The sequence below is a fragment of the Saccoglossus kowalevskii genome, chromosome 10 (assembly GCF_978046115.1).
Source record: "Saccoglossus kowalevskii chromosome 10, keSacKowa6.1, whole genome shotgun sequence".
NCBI classification, from domain to species: domain Eukaryota; kingdom Metazoa; phylum Hemichordata; class Enteropneusta; family Harrimaniidae; genus Saccoglossus; species Saccoglossus kowalevskii.
This window is the reverse complement of record NC_140650.1, coordinates 19,245,502-19,265,532: the sequence shown is the minus strand read 5'-3', so window position 1 is coordinate 19,265,532 and position 20,031 is coordinate 19,245,502. Positions and strand designations below refer to the sequence as shown.

The following is a 20,031-nucleotide window of genomic DNA, read 5'->3' as shown; positions in this document are numbered from 1 at the left end:
AGCCGAAAATTACATCTTCCTCGTTTTTGGACTGTTTGCGTTTGTTTCTTCCGCAGTTTCACTCGATACAACCGAGCCCGTCATTACGAATTGTCCTCCAGACGTGTACGCAAACACCGATATCATGATGAACACGGGAGTTGTTAGTTGGAGTGAGCCGACGGCGACGGATGACTCTGGAGTTACCCCATCTTTAACCGCTGATTGGAGTTCTGGGTCACTGTTTCCGATTGGCGTAACCACCGTCACGTATACTGCGACGGACGCGTCGTCAAACACCGCACTATGCACGTTCGTCGTCACGGTTACAGGTGAGCTTCTCTATAATCCTCTCTCGTAGATGTATATGGTTCAAAGAAATGTGCATTCCCCAAATCGCACGCTACAGTTTGCTGAATTTATATAGTGTTTCCAATGTTCCCGCAAATAAAAATAGCCATTACCCACACTGTTACGATTTAACGAAACGTTAATTCTAATTCTGAGTGATGCAGCAGTTTTTGGAACAAGCATTTCTATTAGGTTACACTATGGTACGTTACGTTATTTTACATTCAATTACATTCATTTTGTGTTTCAGTACATTATGTATCAAACGCGTTTTAATTTAACTTGTCAACTAATTAACACCGCTTTCAAATTATTTTCCATCATCTGTGGCAATGTATTAAAACATCACAGATGTAACAGGCGATCTCTAATCAGATACAAATATTTGTCTCTGCTCATTTTTTTGCTTTTTACCAGATATCGAGGTGCCATTCGTTGCTTGTCCGGACAATATTGAACCGCCGCTAGTGACTGATGCATCAACGGCGTTTGTGTCCTGGAGTCCGCCAACAGCCACCGATAACTCCTTAGCCGTATTGACCGAATCGACCAACTACGCTACCCCGTCAGGATGGTTCCCTATCGGCACTACGACAGTGTATTACAATTTCACGGATCCCTCCGATAACACCGCATCCTGTGCTTTTCAAATCACGGTTATAGGTACAGAGTAACGTTTTCTTGTCGTGGTTTTTGTTTTCAATGAAATAGCTGCAATGTGGCAATAGTTTAAAGTGGGAAGCAGGGAATTATTTCATCGTGATTTGCATGTGTTTGTATCGCTGATAAATTTGATGGAATGCAAGCTCAAATAACTATAAATATACTCTTACTTTTTCCCCTTTTTTGTATTTGTTATCAGATCTCCAGAGGCCGAAGATAACGTATTGTCCTTCTGACATCGTTGGACAAACCGGAGACTCGTCAATAGAGGTGAGCTGGACGGTACCTACAGCTACCGACAACTCTGGCGAAGTTCCAGCCATCACGTCGAATCACGACCCACCGTACGATTGCCCACTAGGCGTGACAAATGTAGAGTATATTTTTTCGGATGGATCAGGGAACACGATAGCTTGCAGTTTCACCGTCACTGTGGATGGTAATCTCATCAGTTTTTTTTTTTTTTTTTTTGAGATTATATTGAATATACATCGAACTGCAAAAAATTGCGAGGATTAGATTATAATCAAAGCCATTCATTCACTTTCCTGTTCTGTGACTTCTAATCTCGTTTCAACAACAAAATTTAATAAGATTCATAAATACTAATCGATTCATTTAATACCATATGTCTACTTTTCAAGAGAACTCTCACACAGTATACATGAAACAACTGTACTGTTTTTACATCTAGATATCGGACCTCCAACAGTGACAAATTGTCCTGATGATATCACAGAGGCGACTTCCTCCAGTAAAACCATCGCCGTGACTTGGTCAGAGCCATCCGCTACTGACAACTCCGGTATTCCAGTCACCGTGGAGAGAACCAACATCCCGGGTGACGCATTTCCAGTTGGCATGACAACAGTAACCTATACATTTACAGACGCTTCCTCGAATTTCGCGAAATGTAATTTCGTTGTCACGGTAGAAGGTAAGCTGCTAATAAAATCAACAGTTGCGTTTTATGGTCTGCGTTACTAAGTAAACATGCTGCTCGATTCCAAATTCCGGAGTTTTACGTTGCCCGGTGTTCTTAACCCCCGATGCGCAAATGAGAGGCGGTTTCCTTAAATACATACCACAATGTCTGTGTTGGACAATTCTAGGTAAGCGCCGTATTTCCGGCATTATATTTAAATGCAGAAATATATAGACGCATAAAAACGAAATAATATATATATATATAAGTGACCTGTGTTATAATCTTAGTAGCTTTTACGGATTGACTGCACAACCATAAAAGACTCGTGTCACGCGTGACAAACACGTGCGATTTACAACGAAGTATAGTTAATTAAAAAAAATAATGCGTCATATTAAAAATTGTTATAAATATTCACAATTGTATGTAAAATAAACACTATGTTTAGAAAGACCGTGATATACCGTAATATATTCTGGTTATTTTTATTATTAATATCATTTCTTGAAAGATTCTTTAATGACGACTACCGAAGTCATTGCGGATAATGCATCTGACAACACTCAACCGACGTCGACGCTATTTCCTGTACTGTGCATTACAGGTGATATGGTAAGGATAACTCTCGAGCTTTATAAACAACTGGAAAATGGAATAATATTTAAAAACATGCCGAGTTACTAGATACCAAATGGTTTGGATTGTTCTTTGTTCGTTTATTTTATGGTTCACTCGTTAAAAACAGTAGTAATTGGGAGAATGAAATCGAAACGCGATAGTGCGTTGGAAACAACTGTTTCTCGTTAGATGTTGCCATATTACACATTTACAAGGACGTGACTGGTGTTCATGATAATGGTCAAGTGGGTAAAGGAGATGATTTATTTTCAAAAGCCGTATTCAGTTAATATGCATTTCCTCATTGCGTTTAACGTTCCCAAATTTAAGTAAATATACACGAGTGATATAATCAGTGGGGTTTGTCTTCCTATTTTTCAGTGTGATACGTCATTAACAATTGAAGAAGTCGAACGAATGTCTAGCGTGGATGACTCGGAATTGACGAGCAACTCGTTGTTATTGATATCACGGTGGATGCTCGAAAACAACGCCTCTTCACTGGACGTCGCGAACGAGACATATTTTACAGTACGTACTAACAATTACGTCATTGTAGCTGTTCAAGTTGCGGCCGCGTCCGCTTTTTAGGATTAATTGACGCGGCTTGAGCAGCCTGTTTTGCCAATTTTGTTCGTATTTTTGGCTGTAAATTTCATGTCATGTGACATATATTTATAATCGTTGTTTATTGTCGAAACGAAGAGGAATTTCTAGTTGTTGTTTCTGATTTGCATATAGTTATAGTTACATATAACATTAATTAAATTTAACATCACGGGGATGTGTACTTGTATAAAAAAAAATCAGAGAGGAAATGGTAAACGACTCTGATGACGTGTCTAAAATTGAACGGACTCCCGCAACAATCATGACTCATCCGTAATATAATGTATAATTCCAATTTTACTCAACCCGCATTCATCTTTGTTTTGTTCTTTAGCATTATCTGAATATATGCAACAATATTCTGGATGTATCCAAAAAAAACCAGTGGCGGGAAGTTTCCGAGGTATATTATTTGCACTATTGTTTGTTACTCGTTTGACCGCAGAATTGATTTATTGGATGATCTCGAAGTGATTGCAAGTACGATTAATCGACTCATCAGAACAAGCGCGGAAGGACATATATTTTCATTATACGCGTGTTTGAAAATGAACAGTGGGACTTTCCGTATGGCACTCGGAAAGTATAATGGTTTTGCTAAAGCGATTAATCATAGCTATGCAACGTAGTTATACTTATATGGCAACAACAAAGCCGGCATGTTAGTGACGTGTATTGCTTCTGAGCTCACCATACTTAATCGTGTCCCCGTGCGTTGCAAGGTTGGAACGTTTTACGGTAATTCTCCGCCTGCCTTGGCTCATGGCGATATGCATTCATATCATTTGGTGCCACGTTAGGCCTTGGTTAAAACAAATAATTATTTTGTATAATTTTCAGATTTCCCATGGACCCACTACAGTAATGACAGCATGTGAGCATATGGCAATTACGTATGCAAAGGTCGCCGATGAATTCCCTACACACATATACCTGACACGACTAGGTAAGGGGTGAATCAATAATTGTTCTGGACGTTTTTTCTTTCTTTGGAATTGTAGTTTCGCTTGTTTCGCCGGGGAAAACAACTGTGCGTGACGCGACTGGCTTGTGACGTACATGATACGTGTCGTTCTTGTTTTGATGTATCCGGCAACGTGTCATTGACATTATACATCATTTTTCCAACGGCATTAGCAGGGAGGTTAATCTGGATATAAAGTGTCGACTACACAGCCTGCATATCGAATATACGCCGTGAAACTGGTCAAATCATTGACCGTTTGAGGGCGCCAGTAGTATTGTCTTGTTTCTCTTTGCAGTGTGCTATATCGACAGAATAAATGGATCGAGTCTTGCCGGTCACGTATTCGCCGTTCCAGCAGACGATAGTTCTTCGCGTGATTTCATACAAGTTGACCGTGACGCTGAGATTGCAGTGAATCTAGGTAAATCCTAAGAAACCATTATATTTTTAGTTTCAGATAATGGAATTTGTGTATTAATTAGCGGTCACGGTGTGTAATCGAGTAAACCGCCCTCTATTGACCAGTTACTTATACTGTTATATTTGATATATTTCCAGATATTGAGGGCGCTCTGATAAAAACAGTTTTACTCGTATTCAGAGACGGTTCTCTATTCACGGAAAGGTAAACCGATTTTGAAATCAATTTGCTTCATTTCATTTGCCAGGAAGGACTATAACACCGCCATGTGACCTGAGATGGTCTTGTTTATCAGTTTTATCTCGATGACGATCACAAGTCCCTTATTAACCATTAGTTATTGTTACCACTATTGATATTACAGAAATAATCCAACCAGACGACCAAGTAGTCATGTGTTATCATTCTCCGTCCTCGTATCTAATCAAAGCATGTCACTTCCAGTAAACATTGGATTATCAACGCTCCAGGTACCAAATTTAATGTAATGTACTGTGTTATGACGTCATAGTCGTCACTAGGGCAAACGTAAATTGCACAGTTCCGTTATGATAGTTTGCTTCCCGTTATCGTGCGCGTCGAGGTTTTTTTTTTGGGGGGGGGGGTACCGGTGAAGTGCGCCATTCACGGTAGAACACTGTTTCAGAGGATTTTTAATAATCCGAATAAATCTTTATTGTAAGATGTATTATAAATAAAAATACAAAATGAGCATGCATTTTCATGAAACACGCAATTACTATTTTTTTAATCACAATACACTGTCACGTGAACTAAGGGTCCATTGTATTGTGTGTGTTTTTCAGAACCATCATGATGGACACGAAGTTGATGAAGACGGCTCACTTGACGATAACGAGAGGCACAGGAATGTTACCCCGACGTGCGTATTCTGGAATGAAGGACAGAGGTAATCACTTTGCGAGTTTGAAATAAAACCACCTTCACTTTTCATAATGTTTGCAGTGTAAATGATGTTATGCATGGTAATGGTAGAATAGGTGTTGTATGGTATTCCTATAAAGCGGGAGGGTCGTCACCTGTGCATGCGCGGGAATTGAGTTCCAAGCGACGATAATAACACACACTAAAACCGCAAAGGCTCATGGGTAGCCGCTTGTTTGTAACCAATGACACGCTATGATCATCTGACGCACCCCCCCCCCCGCGCTTTAAATGTATGAATTGTCGGTATCGGTGAAAACGAGAATATCGCACCACGAAAGGCAACGGTGTTTTTTTAAGATGCTTTGTACACTTCGCATGGGGCCCATATCCAACATGGCACAACACGATGACCACGGCCTATTGCATATCTAGAAAATGTGATCACAGTTTGTCACATATGACTGACTACGTTGAAATTGCTGCCTCCCGAACTCCCGCTTAATGTCGACATGTAGATCTTACACGCAAATGACATCCATAAATAAGTTTATCGTTTGAATACGATACACGTTGAGGGCGACAGAGCAATCAGACTGGTTTTTGCTTGTCCTTTAAATAGTATATCATTCTCTCTCGTCATCACGGTCACTGTTCGCCAAAGATTTGTAACCATGGCATTTGGAACAATGGTAGCGATGACGACAGGCGACAGGGGCAAAAACAAGTCTCGTTCTCAACAAGACTTCGGCGGCTCTACGTGTCCAAAGGCCTAATGACGTGCACGCTTCTTTCGTAGTTCGTTTTTGATTAATTGATTTAAATCACGGATTATATTGGGTACATTTCGTTATAATACCAACTTTTTGTATGTACCGTCTTTTCCCAGAGGTAACAGCCAATTACAAGAAGGATACTGGTCCGAGTATGGTTGCCAGGTTACTAACACGCTTCTTAACTATACTTGGTGTGCATGTAACCACACAACGAGCTTCGCCATCCTTATGCAAGTGACGGAAATCGAGGTGATTATATTAGGGTTACTTAGACATGATCATGATTTGACACAGCTGCCGTCAACACAAATTGTTGGCTCCTACTAACGGAATTACAGTGTACAAGACAACGGCGAAAATAACATACACAAATTTGTGATGGATAGTGAGTGAATTAACGGATCCTGGCTGTTTCGTGACCCCCCAAATCATCTAAGGAATGAGAGTAACCTAATCCCAGTCGTGCGTTTAAATTTACGAGTTAACGATCAATCACAACAGGGTAGCATGATGGGAAAAGTTATTATTTCTGCCTTCAGCCCCTAGCAAAAAATTATTATAAATAACTGCGACAAACCTCAAAGGAAATTATTAAAGTGATGTATGATGCTACTTTGCTAATATGTTATAATTGGAGCTTTGGTTGAGTGAACACTGTAATGCAAGTTAGCTTAAATGTACACACCATGACAGTTACAACAACATAAAGGGGAATGTGTATGATTCTATCTTGCTTGCAACGTCACGTGTTTGTTATGTTTAAATCTCGCTAATTTACATTTTTCTCAGATAAGCGAAGAGCACGAGCTAGCACTGACAGTGATAACTTACATTGGGTGCGCCATATCGCTGGCTGCTTTGGCTATTACGTTGTCTGTTCTCATGTGTTTTGCGTAAGTACCATAAAAATCTAGTTTGCACCTCGACAATTAATCGTGATTTAAAAACACATAATGAGAGTTTTGACACGAAGAAAATGCGTTTTGAGCCCTATGTTTTTAACAGACTTGTACAATGCTCTGCCATTAACAGTCCTGATTAGCGGTATTTCTTTGAGCGTGCGCGAGTATGACGCGGGCGTCTGCATTGTTTATAGACGCAATACATTACAGTGGGTTGTTTACATTGATCTATTACAGCTCCCTGAAGTCGGACCGGATTTCAATTCATAAAAACTTAGTATTTGCACTTCTGGTAGCACAGATACTCTTTATGTCTGGCATCACAGCAACGAGCAACACGGTGAGTGTGTCCGAACATATTGTGAACGCTACCATTATGGTTAAATGAACTTTCAACTCAACTTATAACCGAATGGTCGATTCGTTGTCACGTGACAACGACGCGACGTAACGATTTATAACGCATGAGTCCGACTTTATAGACGACGGTCGGAAACACGACGATAGTTATTTAGCAGTACTATTATTATTTGACGGCACACGTTCGTTAGATTTTAATTATCGTGTAATTTTAATTAATTTCCGTATTTTTATGATGAATATTTCAATTCAAGACGAATGTGCGCGTCACTGTATTATAAAGCGGAACGATCGTCTTGCAAGCGTTCGTATTTAATGTTAACAGACAGGCGTTCCACCCTACACCGTCGATTAACCAAGTATTATCTACTATATAGCTTATCAAACAAAATAAACGACTCGACCAATTTTTTTCTCACAGGGAGTATGTAAAACGGTAGCGGTGCTACTCCACTACGTGTTTATGGCGGTGTTTTGCTGGATGCTGGTAGAGGGCATTCACCTTTACAGTAAAGTGGTGCAAGTATTCGGCAACTGGGAAGATAAACTGAAATATTATTGTGCAATAGGGTGGGGTGAGTATCTTCTGTACGAATTAAGTTTTATTTTCATCCGTACGTACAGAAAATCGATTCTCTTCATTTCAAGAAAGGAACCATTGATTGACAAACAAATGACAACGCTGAAGTAGGGCTTGCCAAAGTTTGCCCTGGATTCATCCGGGAATATCATTTTAGATAAACATCCACATAAAATCTGAACATCTTAACTAATATCTTGTCGTTGATTTCTTATTTACGATATGCACCCACGGTCATTATCGCGATGGTAACATGTTAAATAAAACATATTATGGATAACATAATACATACTTTGAAAATATTTGTTTGTAAGTTATTGAAGTATCTATTTAATTCCGGGTTGTTAATTATTTGAATAACGTCATTGTTGGTGTGCGTTACAAAAAGCTAGATGAAGTCTATCAATCCCAGTTTTCAAAAAAAGTTATAATATACAAGTTCAATGTTTCTAGTATTAATTCTGGTGACCTTGAAATGCGGGGTTAAGAGAGAACTCAATCTCGGAAATAAAAATTGTATAATATAATAATAATTATTATTATACATCTGTCACCGTAACGCCATAAGTTACAGCGAGCCGTAATTTTGCGGTATTTTACGGGGTATTTCCATCCTACCATATAAGAAAATGCGAATTTCAAATATGGAATGATTTCGCGCGTAAGCATCCTTTAATAATAATAAAAAAAAATGGCCGCCATCGCGGTTTGACCGGATTCTGTTCAAAACTTTTTGGAAGAAAAAGATGTATAATAATAAGTTATTACGAGAATACCTCAAAGTATGTACTCGGACAGTACGCCTCGCATCGATCTCCACTGCGCATCGGTCGAAACTCCAGCTGTACTATTGTCTTCGTGCATACTTTGAGGTATTCTCGTAATAACCTTCTATTGTAATTATAACTTCTTCAAAACTCGTACTAACACACTTAACTGTGATCTGTTTATTCTCGATCTTTAATTGTTGATGTCCATGAGACAGATTGGTAATGCATTAAGATGATGTATTTGTTGTTTCCTTTCCAGGTGTGCCTGTCATCATGGTCGCGATATCCGCTGCTATCAACTGGGACGGCTACGGTTCCGAAACAAGGTAACGTCGTTTTTGTCACTTGGTTTGTAGTATACTATATTCGGGTTAATATGCTTTGTGATGCTACAGTAATTGTCATTGTCGTGGCTTTCGATATCCAGCTCTCAGCGGAGGATGAAGTTATTAGTATATATCTGTCGCCAGAGGGCGCAGTATGCACGACACTTTATTTTAATTATATTTTAATTGTCTAAACTTTTCTTGTAGTTGTTGGTTAACCATTGAGGGAAACATGGTATGGGCGTTTGCTGGACCTGCGGCTGTAATTATTTTAGTAAGTTTGGAATAGGATGGGCCTCAAGCTTGTTTCTAAACTTTCTATTTTGTGGTGGTTTGCCAGTTCCGTCTAGTACGTATACGTTTTACTGTCAATAATGGGACGTTTACTATTTTGTATAATAGTACACAGTAAAAGTAACATAGAATTAATTACAAATTTAGTATAATTACCATGCTATGCTCCTTTTTTGACATTTTTTTCTTACGAGAACTGTTATAAATTAGTTATGATATTCACTATATTTTTCAGGTTAACCTCATTATTCTAGCTATGGTATTACGAATCATTGTTATGTCAGCTTCTGTAAATAAAGAAAGGGAATTCGACCATATAAAGTGAGTTTATGTGTAAATATTCTTTAATTTGTTGTTTTGAAAAATTACACTTTGTTAGAGATAGTTAAACTAGAGGAAGTTTCAGATACCACGTGCGAACTTTAGATGGTGGTGCCATTAAAGCGGGGAGTCGTCACCTGCGCATGCGTCAGATGGCCTTTGTGTTATTAGCGTGTGTTATCGTCGCTTGGGACTCAATTTCCGCACGTGCGAAGGTGACGACCCTCCCGCCTTAATATCCATTGTGGAAACATGTGAAGCGTGTTTATGTTATGCTTATTTTTATTTTTGATATTTCAGAGCTGGAATAAAAGGTGCACTAGTACTGTTGCCGCTTCTTGGTTTAACGTGGATATTTGGGTTGCTTTCCATTAACGGTGACCTCATTGTATTTCAATATCTCTTCGCCATATTTAATTCACTACAGGTGAGAAAAGTGTTCAAGCTTATACCTCGCTGTACGTTAAACATTCCCTTCATTTAAGGCGATGAAACATTTTGCCTATCTTGTGTATTTTTCTTCAATGTAACTTTACAAATGTACATAACTTCATGTATGCTACAGGTTTAGGTCAATTTTTAGGAAAAAAAATTAAAAAAATTACATTGCTTTCATTCAGTGTAAGTTGACTTTGGCGCTGTTATGTTGTGCATCATTTTTTTATTATTATTTTTCCACTAAAATTCCGTTAATGCTCTTTAATGCAATATTAGTAGTACATTTAATTACATACTGTAAAACATGTTGAAAAAGCGGCATGAAATTTTAGCGAATTGTGGTAAAATGACGTAATAGCGAAATGTCGATTTAGCGAATCCCTCTTGTCATTTTTGATTTATTTGTTTGGCGGCCATTTTGAATTGATAATAAAGTCATTAGCGACATCTTGAATTAACGAATCAGTTCTCTCGCTAAATTCGCGAAAAAGACATGCTCGCGAAAAAGACATGTATATCAGAATCTGAAAGTGACAGAAGCACGAGCTCCCATCACACCATTGTCAAATAGACTGATCAGAAGGAGGCGGACAGAACAGACACAATTTGATTTCGTTACACCCGCAGATTTGGTGGTAAAACGTTACGTAGTCTGAAAGTAGGGTGTTAAAATTGACGACTTTTAAATTCGATGTATTTTTTTTTAAATTCCATGGTTCTCAGTTTTCTAAGTATAACTTGCAGTTTAGGTAAATACGATATGTAGAAAACGTGATCAAATTAAAATTGTATGTTATTGCAATTGCCAGTTCCATTCCGTTTTATGTGTATTTCATATTGATTATTATTTTTTTTACTTATATTTCTTCACAGGGCTTCTTCATATGTTTATTCCAGTGCCTCTTGAATGGCGAGGTAAAGTAATAAATACATAAGAAAAAAACCATAATCTCGTGAATGACATTTTAAAATATTGTTTATTTTCTACCGAGTTAATCGTGACACGGTAATATTTTTATTTTCAGGTTAGAGCGGCTATTCGTCGTGCCCGAGAGAAAAGAGCCATCGCCCGTGGAGATCTAAAAAGTACCACTGGAGGCGCTGTTTTTTATAACTCGGTAACTACTTATAAACCACCTTATCGCGTAGACGTTGAAGTTGTAAAATTGTTATGTTACGTAATCTTGACCTAATCAATTGTTTGTTTGTTTTTATTTCAGCCACTATCAATTATTTCAACGCGAAATAAGTCTAGTTCAGATGTGGTTCAAGAAAAACCCGACAAGAAAAAAACTATGACCGAGTTAGACACCTGTTCTAGCAAAGACGGGAGCGGTAATTATATACTAGTAGTAGACGCCATGTTGTAACATATATTAAAGCGCGGTGGTCGACGCGCTGCGCATGTGCGAGATATATGGATCTCATATAAACAAAGATGGCGACTTTGACTCTTGCGCAGATCAACGAGTACGAACTGACACGTGTCCAAGCTTTAATTAAGTAATTTTCATGTGATTGGAAGGTATTGAAGGAGTCACCGGCGGTAATCAGTGCAAGTCGCGCTCAGGTCAAACCTCATACTTGTGATTTCCATTTGAAGAGCGCATTGGATTGTGGGAAAATCAATGTTTATCTCAACACAAATGTCGAACATGCGCAGCGCGACGACTACCGCGCTTTAATATAAGAACATATTGAACACTTTTCTTGGGCGTCGTGACATCTAGTGACAAAGAGCTTCTATGGCGTCCTGTAGTCGTTCGTCATTTTAGAATATATCGACGCTACGCACAAGCTTCCTTTCACCATTGACGTCATAGAAGAGTTTCGGCGCTAGAGGGCGCGACTTTTAGAAAAGCTCACTATTAGCTGTTGCGTAACTTCCTTACAGCTTGTTGAATTTACGAAGTGGAAAAACAAATTATTCATACAGGCCAATGATTTGATAATTTCATATAAGACGATGACTACGACATTGATAATTTTGCGGTATATATTATTTCCTGCATAATTTAATGAGGTATCTCCTACCACGCCCATTAATCAATGTTTGTGTTTATATTATTGTACTTTTTAGTGAAAGACATGCGAAGGCCAGGAGGAAACTCGCACGATGATACAAACAGTGTCAGCAGAGAGTCTTTCGACAAAGTGAGTGAAAATAGTGCGGGTAAATTCTCTACCAGTTTCACTCCCGTTTTTGTACAGGTGGGCATACGACGTAACACATAACGGGATGAAACCCACCGTTTTTAAATCATATATATTTATTCACAAAATCAATGCTCATGCTTTATTGTAGTCGTATCCGTATTTTGCTCTAATCACTGATTTGATCAAGCTGCGCGATGAATCAAAAGAAGTTACTGTAACTTCTTTTGATTCATCGTAATGCTCGTTACAACGGCGTTGGGATTTGTGCGGTCATGTCGCAAGACGTGATTCCCATAAGAATGATGCTATGGGGTACTTCTATCACGGGGAAAATTCTCTCTCTGGGGTTCTCCACACGTGTCAGGGGGGAATCTCGTCTCGTCTCTATATCGCGTCCTCTTGAGGTACGGAATCGGGAAAGTCACTTAAACCTTAGAGTCAAATAAGACACACACAACGAAATACGTTTCAACTTTCGTCTTAGTCGATCAGTCGAGCACTCTATAAGACACAGCGCCCTGAGGAAAAATCCCCAAGACTATCGCAAGGCTGACCCAAGTCTCTGTCCAAGACTGGACTTTAGACTGGACTAGACAGCGTCTATCGTGCTGTACTCGCCAAGACCAACTCAAAACTCTCTTTATTCATTTTCAAAATATTAACCAATTACAAAGCAGTAAAAAGACTCTAGGGCGTAACCTTCAATCATAAAGCCAATCATACTAAGTACTGAATACGTCATATCTTTTGATTAATCGTTCACTACATTAATAACTACGAATACCAACTGTCAGAAATAGTAGTCCGAATAGCGACGGTTATCTCGTAATTAGTTCCAAATCACTGAGCTAAGTTCTGTTCAGAACCTCACATGGCCTAAACGATGCCAGACATAACACAGCAATTCACTCGTAATCAACTAATTAAGTGGGTCAACAGATACGCAAAAACAAATTCATCATACTTCTACGGATCTGCATTCGGTGACGAATCTGTATTGAGTATACATTTTCGCTAAATTGTGCGTCAGGGGTGTATACATTTTCGCATTTTGGCCTTTTCGAAAGAGTTGTGGGTCTTGGGATACAGATGCTATGCTTATATACTAGTAGTACAATCCCCCGGGACAGTTACTACACCACTCGTACACTCTTGGGATAACTGTTAGTAATCAAGCAAATATGTGGTTATGATCTTGCAGGGAAACTTTGTTGTAGTAGATTTTAACTTGTTTTAAAATTATGAATGTATTGCGGTGAAAATATGAATTTTGAAGTATGTAACTGGGCACCGTGACGGGTTAATTCATCGACGTCTCCAGTAGGAAGGCAACTAGACGCAGTTTCGTTCATAACAGTTATTGTTTTTTTTCATTGTACCAGATTGTAATACAGATACTAATCTATGATTGCTTTTCTGTGTGTTTCGTTTTTCCCAGGTCTGTGATGACCAATCATTATTATCACTGAATACCCCGGACTACAACCACGACAGCGGAATAGATCAATGTGAAACCATTTCTTTGACTCCTAAGCTTCGTAACACTGTCATTGATACATAGCAAGGAAAAATGACGTATCCGGAAGCACTGCTGTGGAGTAGCAGTAATTGTGCAAGTCAGTCTCCAAATCTACGTCGACTGTGCTACAGTCACAGTTGGATTAGTGTGCTACCGTGACGATGAATATGGCATATTATCGTATGGAGTCGACTATTAGTCGTATAAGAAGATTGCCCTCAACGGTTGCCCATGTGACGCACTCGTGACAACTCCATTAACAATTTTAACACGATCAACTCTGTGTATGACACACGTGAGCGTTTTGTGTGATATTTACGTAGGCTGCATGGGTCGCTCGCTCCGAATGAAAATACGCACAATATGAATATAACCATTGCAGCCAAGTGTATGCGGGGCCTCAGTTGCTAGGAGTAACAACAAATATATTGAAATATAATAAGAGACCAACATTAAAATACATAAATTGTACACGTTGTGTGGGATCCGTCCACTAAATCCTAACTGCTAGTTTGTATATATGATATTGAAATAGTCACTGCAAGTACGTACTAAGTGTTATTGACATGTATAATATATAATATTTATACATGATATATGATATATGTGTGCACTATTCACACTCAATTGAACGACACCGGCCTACAGTCACATATGATGATTTTAATTGAAAGACCTTTATTTAACATTTTGCGTAGCACAGAAGCGAATCACTTTTAAAACTTCTTTACTGTATATGCCACTGCTGTTATTATAAAATAAATAATATAGTATATAACTCATGCGTCAATAGAAGTTGCTCGAATTTGTTCGAGCATTCGTGATTTCTTTCCTATATGTTGCGCCCTCTAGCGACAAAGCCTGTTTGTTTGCCTGTAAGTGTTAGGACGGAGCTCTGGTAAACAGTGCAGAAATCCATTCCTAGTTTGTTTATTTCGACAAGCCTAGACGTGTGCGTTACACATGAATACACAGGGATGTCAGAGATGTATTATGTGTAACAGAAAATGAGGCAGCACTGCAGATATGATGTGTTTTAAGTGGTCTTATTTGAATAGGTTACGAAGCATACTTAGCTACAACTGCAGCTGATCTGTGTGTAAGATTAACTTGTACAGTTCAATCATTTTAACGGATCACCACTTGCTGATCTGATTCTTCAATCTCCAGTTATATTGCCATGTCTTTGTGGCTGTACCACTAATTATTAGGTCTAGTACTAGTGAATTTCTGCATAAAAACATCTCCGTATGTTAGAACTTACAGGGTTCTGTTCCATCATCACTTTTTCTAGGTACCCGTCTACCCGTCTGAGCAGCGCCGGCTGGATCACCTGTTTGATTTTCTGCTCTCCCTACAGCCTGTTCATCATATAAATTGTCAAATCCTTGAGTTTTTTTTTATTTGTAGAAATGTTGTGTAAGCTTTCGAACTGTATTTTTTACTGGTATATCTTTCGCCTGTAGTACAGTAATGTTAGTGCTCATCCGTACACAGTCACTCTACTGGGAGAGTGACTGTGATATGTACTATAAATATGAAAAGAAGTCTCAATCAGGAGAATATTCAAAATTTCTCCAGCAATGCATATTGATTCGAGCATATCCACCCCTGTGTATTGTGTTGACCCCTTATAATCAGCGTGGCGTAGTTTTTCAATACAGAATCAAATATATCTGTTCAATTTACAGTTCATCGTGTAGAACACTGTGGTCTCGGATTAGAAGTTGAGTGGCGCCATCGTGCATCTACACCCTGAAAACAGACAAGATCGCCTTAGCTGTAATTAATTTCACAACCTCATATCTAATGCATTTTCTCTGACGGGCTACATCTTGCAACCATTGATTTATACAGTGTACTTAGTAGTGTACCCCAAAAGCTAAAAGAACATTAATCCCTATTTGAGTTGCCGTGCTCCGAATACAGTCTTGTTACTAGCACTTAGCTTACGTCCTACCGGATACACCTTGATTAGTATATCATTAACTTGGTCAGTGTATTCTTACACTTGATATCAGGCACATGCAGCCACGTACCCACGTAGGTCTTTGCGAACATTGTACCACCCCCCACCCCCCATCCACCCGTAACACACAATATTATGCGTGATTTTCTCTGATCACTAGAAAATCACATTCACAAATACGTTGCTAATAGATTTTATTTAAGCCAGCGTTCAATTCCTGGGTTACTTTGTGCTTTTAGGTTATGGGAGTTGTCTGAAATTCCCTTAAATTCCATCATGTCCTCGACAGATTATCCTTGTCTCAACAAATTGCATTGAGTAAAGCTGCATTGGGAGTGTCTATTACCTTTCTGCGTGTAATATCATATTTTCCATTAAAATTACTTGCTTTAAATTTTAAGATTAGTTTTTTACTGTTTTTATGCTGTAATCAACATTTTCTATGTTATCACCGCTGTAATCAACGCATATTGTACCGGGAGCATATAATGCTCACCAACTGAATTCTACTACATGTACCAATGTCATCACTATTGTAGCACTACTGTGTTACTACTGTTTGAATTGTTCCGACGAGATGCAGTGCAAGAGGAAGTGTGTTCAATGTAATCCTGTATGTCAGGGTAAAAAATCGATGTTTCTTGTTTTGTTTCGACTTCAGTTTGTATGACCTTGTTTTCTCAAATATATTTGGTTTTCTATATTCATCTTCATCTGCAAAGTACTGCGCGATAACTTCTCTTGTCACATCACTTGTTATACCATCTACTTCATGAACTTTCTCATTATTACCTGCTGTTATTTGTTCGTCAGTCGCATGTACATGTTTTCTTTTCAACAATGGGTTTCGAACTGGAAGTGGGTTCATTAAACAATGAAACAAGATTAAGCTCAAGACAAGATTAAGCTCAAGACAAGTTCCAGCTCCGTTATCCTTATTTCAATTCTCAGCGCGGCCATGTACATATAATAACCCTACATCACATAATATTTGGGGATGACAGGTCGCATGCAGCGATGTAGTGATTTTAAAAATGTTTGTAATTTTCAGTTATAAATTATGCGATCTTGGCTAGAAAGTACTGTTTGCATCTAATATATATCACAAACACTGAATGCAGAGTCTGTATAACACAATTTATATACGAAATGTATATACCACAATGGTATTGCTCAATCTATATTGGTGTTTGGTATTTTAAAAGGTGTGCCAAATGCACATAATAAAGCTTATATGCATATAATCTTATTTTTCCCGGCTTTATATAAAAAAACACAAATAGTCTTTTGATTGTCATATTTTGTTTTGGAGCTGTGGTTATATTGAAGGTTTACAACTGCATACAGTAGTTCGACCAATCATAGCACTCAGTTTTTCAATTATGACAAGTATTCTCATAAACGTTAAGTGACGTCTTCTACTCGTACTCGTTTAGGTAAACAGTCATTTTTTCTCGTGGCGATTATGGTCATTCTTTGACGCCGCTTCCAGAGAGTTTCCTTGTTTGAACTTGATTCCTTCATTCTGGTTGAGGTTCTTGCGTTTGTGATCATTTAAATTTGGTAACTACTAAAATTTTAATAAACTTCTTGTAAACAAATATTGTCCTGTGTTCGATCCCAAACGATCAGAAATCAACCACCAGACTAGCTTAAATTACTTTTCGGCCAAAAAAAATCACACAAGTTTAGTTTATCACGAAATCTTAATTTTTTCCCTATCCTTCGCAAGAGGACCTTAGGACCTCACCAAAATCTTTAGCAATGATATGGGTTATTTTTTACTTGAAATTAGATTTATTACCATAAGACTTGTCATTTTACTATGGGAATAGTTATGCGACACTTTCAACCCTGTTCCGTATTCAACAATTCTGCAGTTAAGAAGACTATCAGCAGTATGTATATTACACCTCCCCAATGTAATCCACTCAAGGTAATAATTACTTTTATTGGCTATTCTTACGATATAAATTTTGATGTTTTCAGTCACATTTATTCAAGATCAACGGCTACTTCATCCAGTACAACACGTTACAAAGAAATACCAAGAGACAACTTTTATTTTTGGCTTGCACAATTTTATTCATTGTTTCTACAACAAAAAACAAGCATGTGAAGGCAAATTAGATTTGGCTGTCCGAGGGCGCAGTACAAGAGACGACTGTGTGGATACACAAACACTCACAAGACAGCATAATTGAGAAAAAGGCCATGGAAACATTTCTTTTCAAGGTGAACAATAAAATACAGGTAAAATCATGAGAATACATTTCACTCTGCTTCTCAAATTACTGGCTCACAAGAACTGAAATACACCTCACAGAAAAATCAACTCAATCTTACATCTATAAACTACAGATGAATTTAAAATTAATTTGATCTAACCGATGTAAATGCTGCATCAACAAAAAATCAGTTGCTTGGGGGTTTAAAAGAAAAAAGTGAGGAGCGAATATGAATACAATGGTAAGAAATGTTAGAGTTGGAGTTAAGTCTTGGTTAATTAGGCATTTTATTAGATCAACAAGCCACTTTTTTCCCAAAATAGAGATTTTCACTAAATCATGAGACAGTTTTAAGTTTTGGTCAAGAGAATCTTTCAATAGAAAGACCTTTTCTGACAGCCTAACAAGAAACTGTAGTCATTTTGAGGGGGGTTTACAATACAAGAATATTCATTTGTATTTTACTTTTTTCAACTCGTACAACGAAATATTGAGGTAAGAGTGCCCTGATTTAGTTCAGGTTGCTGTTACACATCTCCTCTGTAAGCGAACAAGTATGAAAATTCTGCTAAAGTCTGGCAAGATCAGCCACCAATCAGCAGTTGCAATTCTCCATCGGAACGCTCTAACTGCTTGACAAATGTAAGTTTTTTGTTATAGTCCTTGGGAAGTTGGAGACAACGTATATCAGCAACCGTAATTAAAGACAATCAGAACCTTTACCTACAATAAACTTTATCGGACTGATTTTAAATCACTCATAGGTAAATCAGATTGCAATTAAAAATGCAGAACCCATTAAAAACATTTAAAATGTTCAACTTGGCAATAAGTCCCAGCATGATAGTAAAGCATAATACCGCTCTACCTACAATGCTAATGTACAGTGTTGGGTGGGAGAATCAGTTTATCAGAAAAGCAATTGTATTTGTATCAATTACAATGCAAAGAAAAACAAAATAAATCCAAAACCAATGAAAATAGCACCAGAAATAGAAATGATGACAAATGAATGTGAACTGCTGAAGAAAAATAAATTGTTATAAAGCAACTGACATGTAAATTCAATTCTACATGGATATCATTTTATAAGTAATTCAATCTCATTACAATCCACAAGCAGACTTGACATTCTACTAATTTGAAGGGGAAACGCATAAAGCATCACCCAAATAATTCTCAAAAAAGAAATTTTTAACTAGATTCCATTGTATAGAATTATTTTCTAGAGTAACAAGTTCTGCTACCAAAAATAGATAATAGACTTCATTCCTTTCGTTAGAATAGTAGACAATTGTATAGACTGAAAATGAATAGTATTGAAGTCTTGAAATCGAGAAAAATTTAAATTGAAGTAAAACGATTGGCAAGTACATCTAAGTATGATTACATAATGATTACACAGTACAGTGCGGTGTATGGAAATCTCTGTACCAATCACCTCTGTACTAATTCAATCATTCAGTGTGCCAATTACATTTATAAAGACTGCAACAACAAATAGGGAGAAAAGGAAGATTAATCATCTTGTATTCCTATCCCTTACAATGCATGTACACTGTAGATATAGTTGCATTATTTCCACAAATCAAGGGATAAACTCAGAAATAAAGCTGGAATGGTCCTATAATAGATCAAACTATTGTTATTTTCTTCTTCTCCACACGCACTGCTTCATGAGTAGTAAAATATACTTTTTTTTTCAACAATTATTCTAATCAGAAATGTTATCGATAAAGGAAAATAAATCGCATGATTAAAAACTATTTTAAGCATAAGTCCAGAAAGAACAGTCATACAACATTTTTTTTCACTTAACGCAGCAACTAACTAAAAAGTACAGACCAATAAATGCTCAACTCGCAATCCTAACTCAGTCATTCTTTACTCAAGTCACTCAATCAAAATGAAAGTGAAACCCCTTGAATGAAAAAAAATATCTTAAAATTTTTTGATCATTTTCTCTTGCA

General features: G+C 37.7%; 1 protein-coding gene across 1 annotated transcript; it reads left to right on the top strand.

Moving 5' to 3' along the window:
- Positions 1-73: 73 nt before the first annotated feature.
- LOC100373477 (uncharacterized) lies at positions 74-14,642 on the top strand. Its single transcript, XM_085504612.1, has 24 exons — positions 74-311; positions 748-993; positions 1,193-1,432; positions 1,688-1,930; positions 2,433-2,533; positions 2,921-3,070; positions 3,989-4,094; positions 4,411-4,536; positions 4,674-4,740; positions 4,901-5,006; positions 5,343-5,446; positions 6,311-6,446; positions 6,987-7,090; positions 7,337-7,443; positions 7,885-8,034; positions 9,069-9,135; positions 9,343-9,409; positions 9,665-9,750; positions 10,051-10,177; positions 11,062-11,103; positions 11,214-11,306; positions 11,409-11,523; positions 12,269-12,342; positions 13,784-14,642. Exons 1-24 carry the CDS (start codon positions 125-127, stop codon positions 13,904-13,906), a joined length of 2,967 nt encoding a protein of 988 aa, XP_085360738.1. The 5' UTR covers positions 74-124; the 3' UTR covers positions 13,907-14,642.
- The last annotated feature ends 5,389 nt before the right edge of the window (positions 14,643-20,031 follow it).

Coding starts and splice junctions, on each gene's coding strand:
- LOC100373477 (XM_085504612.1), top strand. CDS start 125: ATGATGAACACGGGAGTTGTTAGTTGGAGTGAGCCGACGGCGACGGAT. Junction 1,433..1,687: donor TTTCACCGTCACTGTGGATG/GTAATCTCATCA, acceptor TTTTACATCTAG/ATATCGGACCTCCAACAGTG. Junction 2,534..2,920: donor TGTGCATTACAGGTGATATG/GTAAGGATAACT, acceptor CCTATTTTTCAG/TGTGATACGTCATTAACAAT.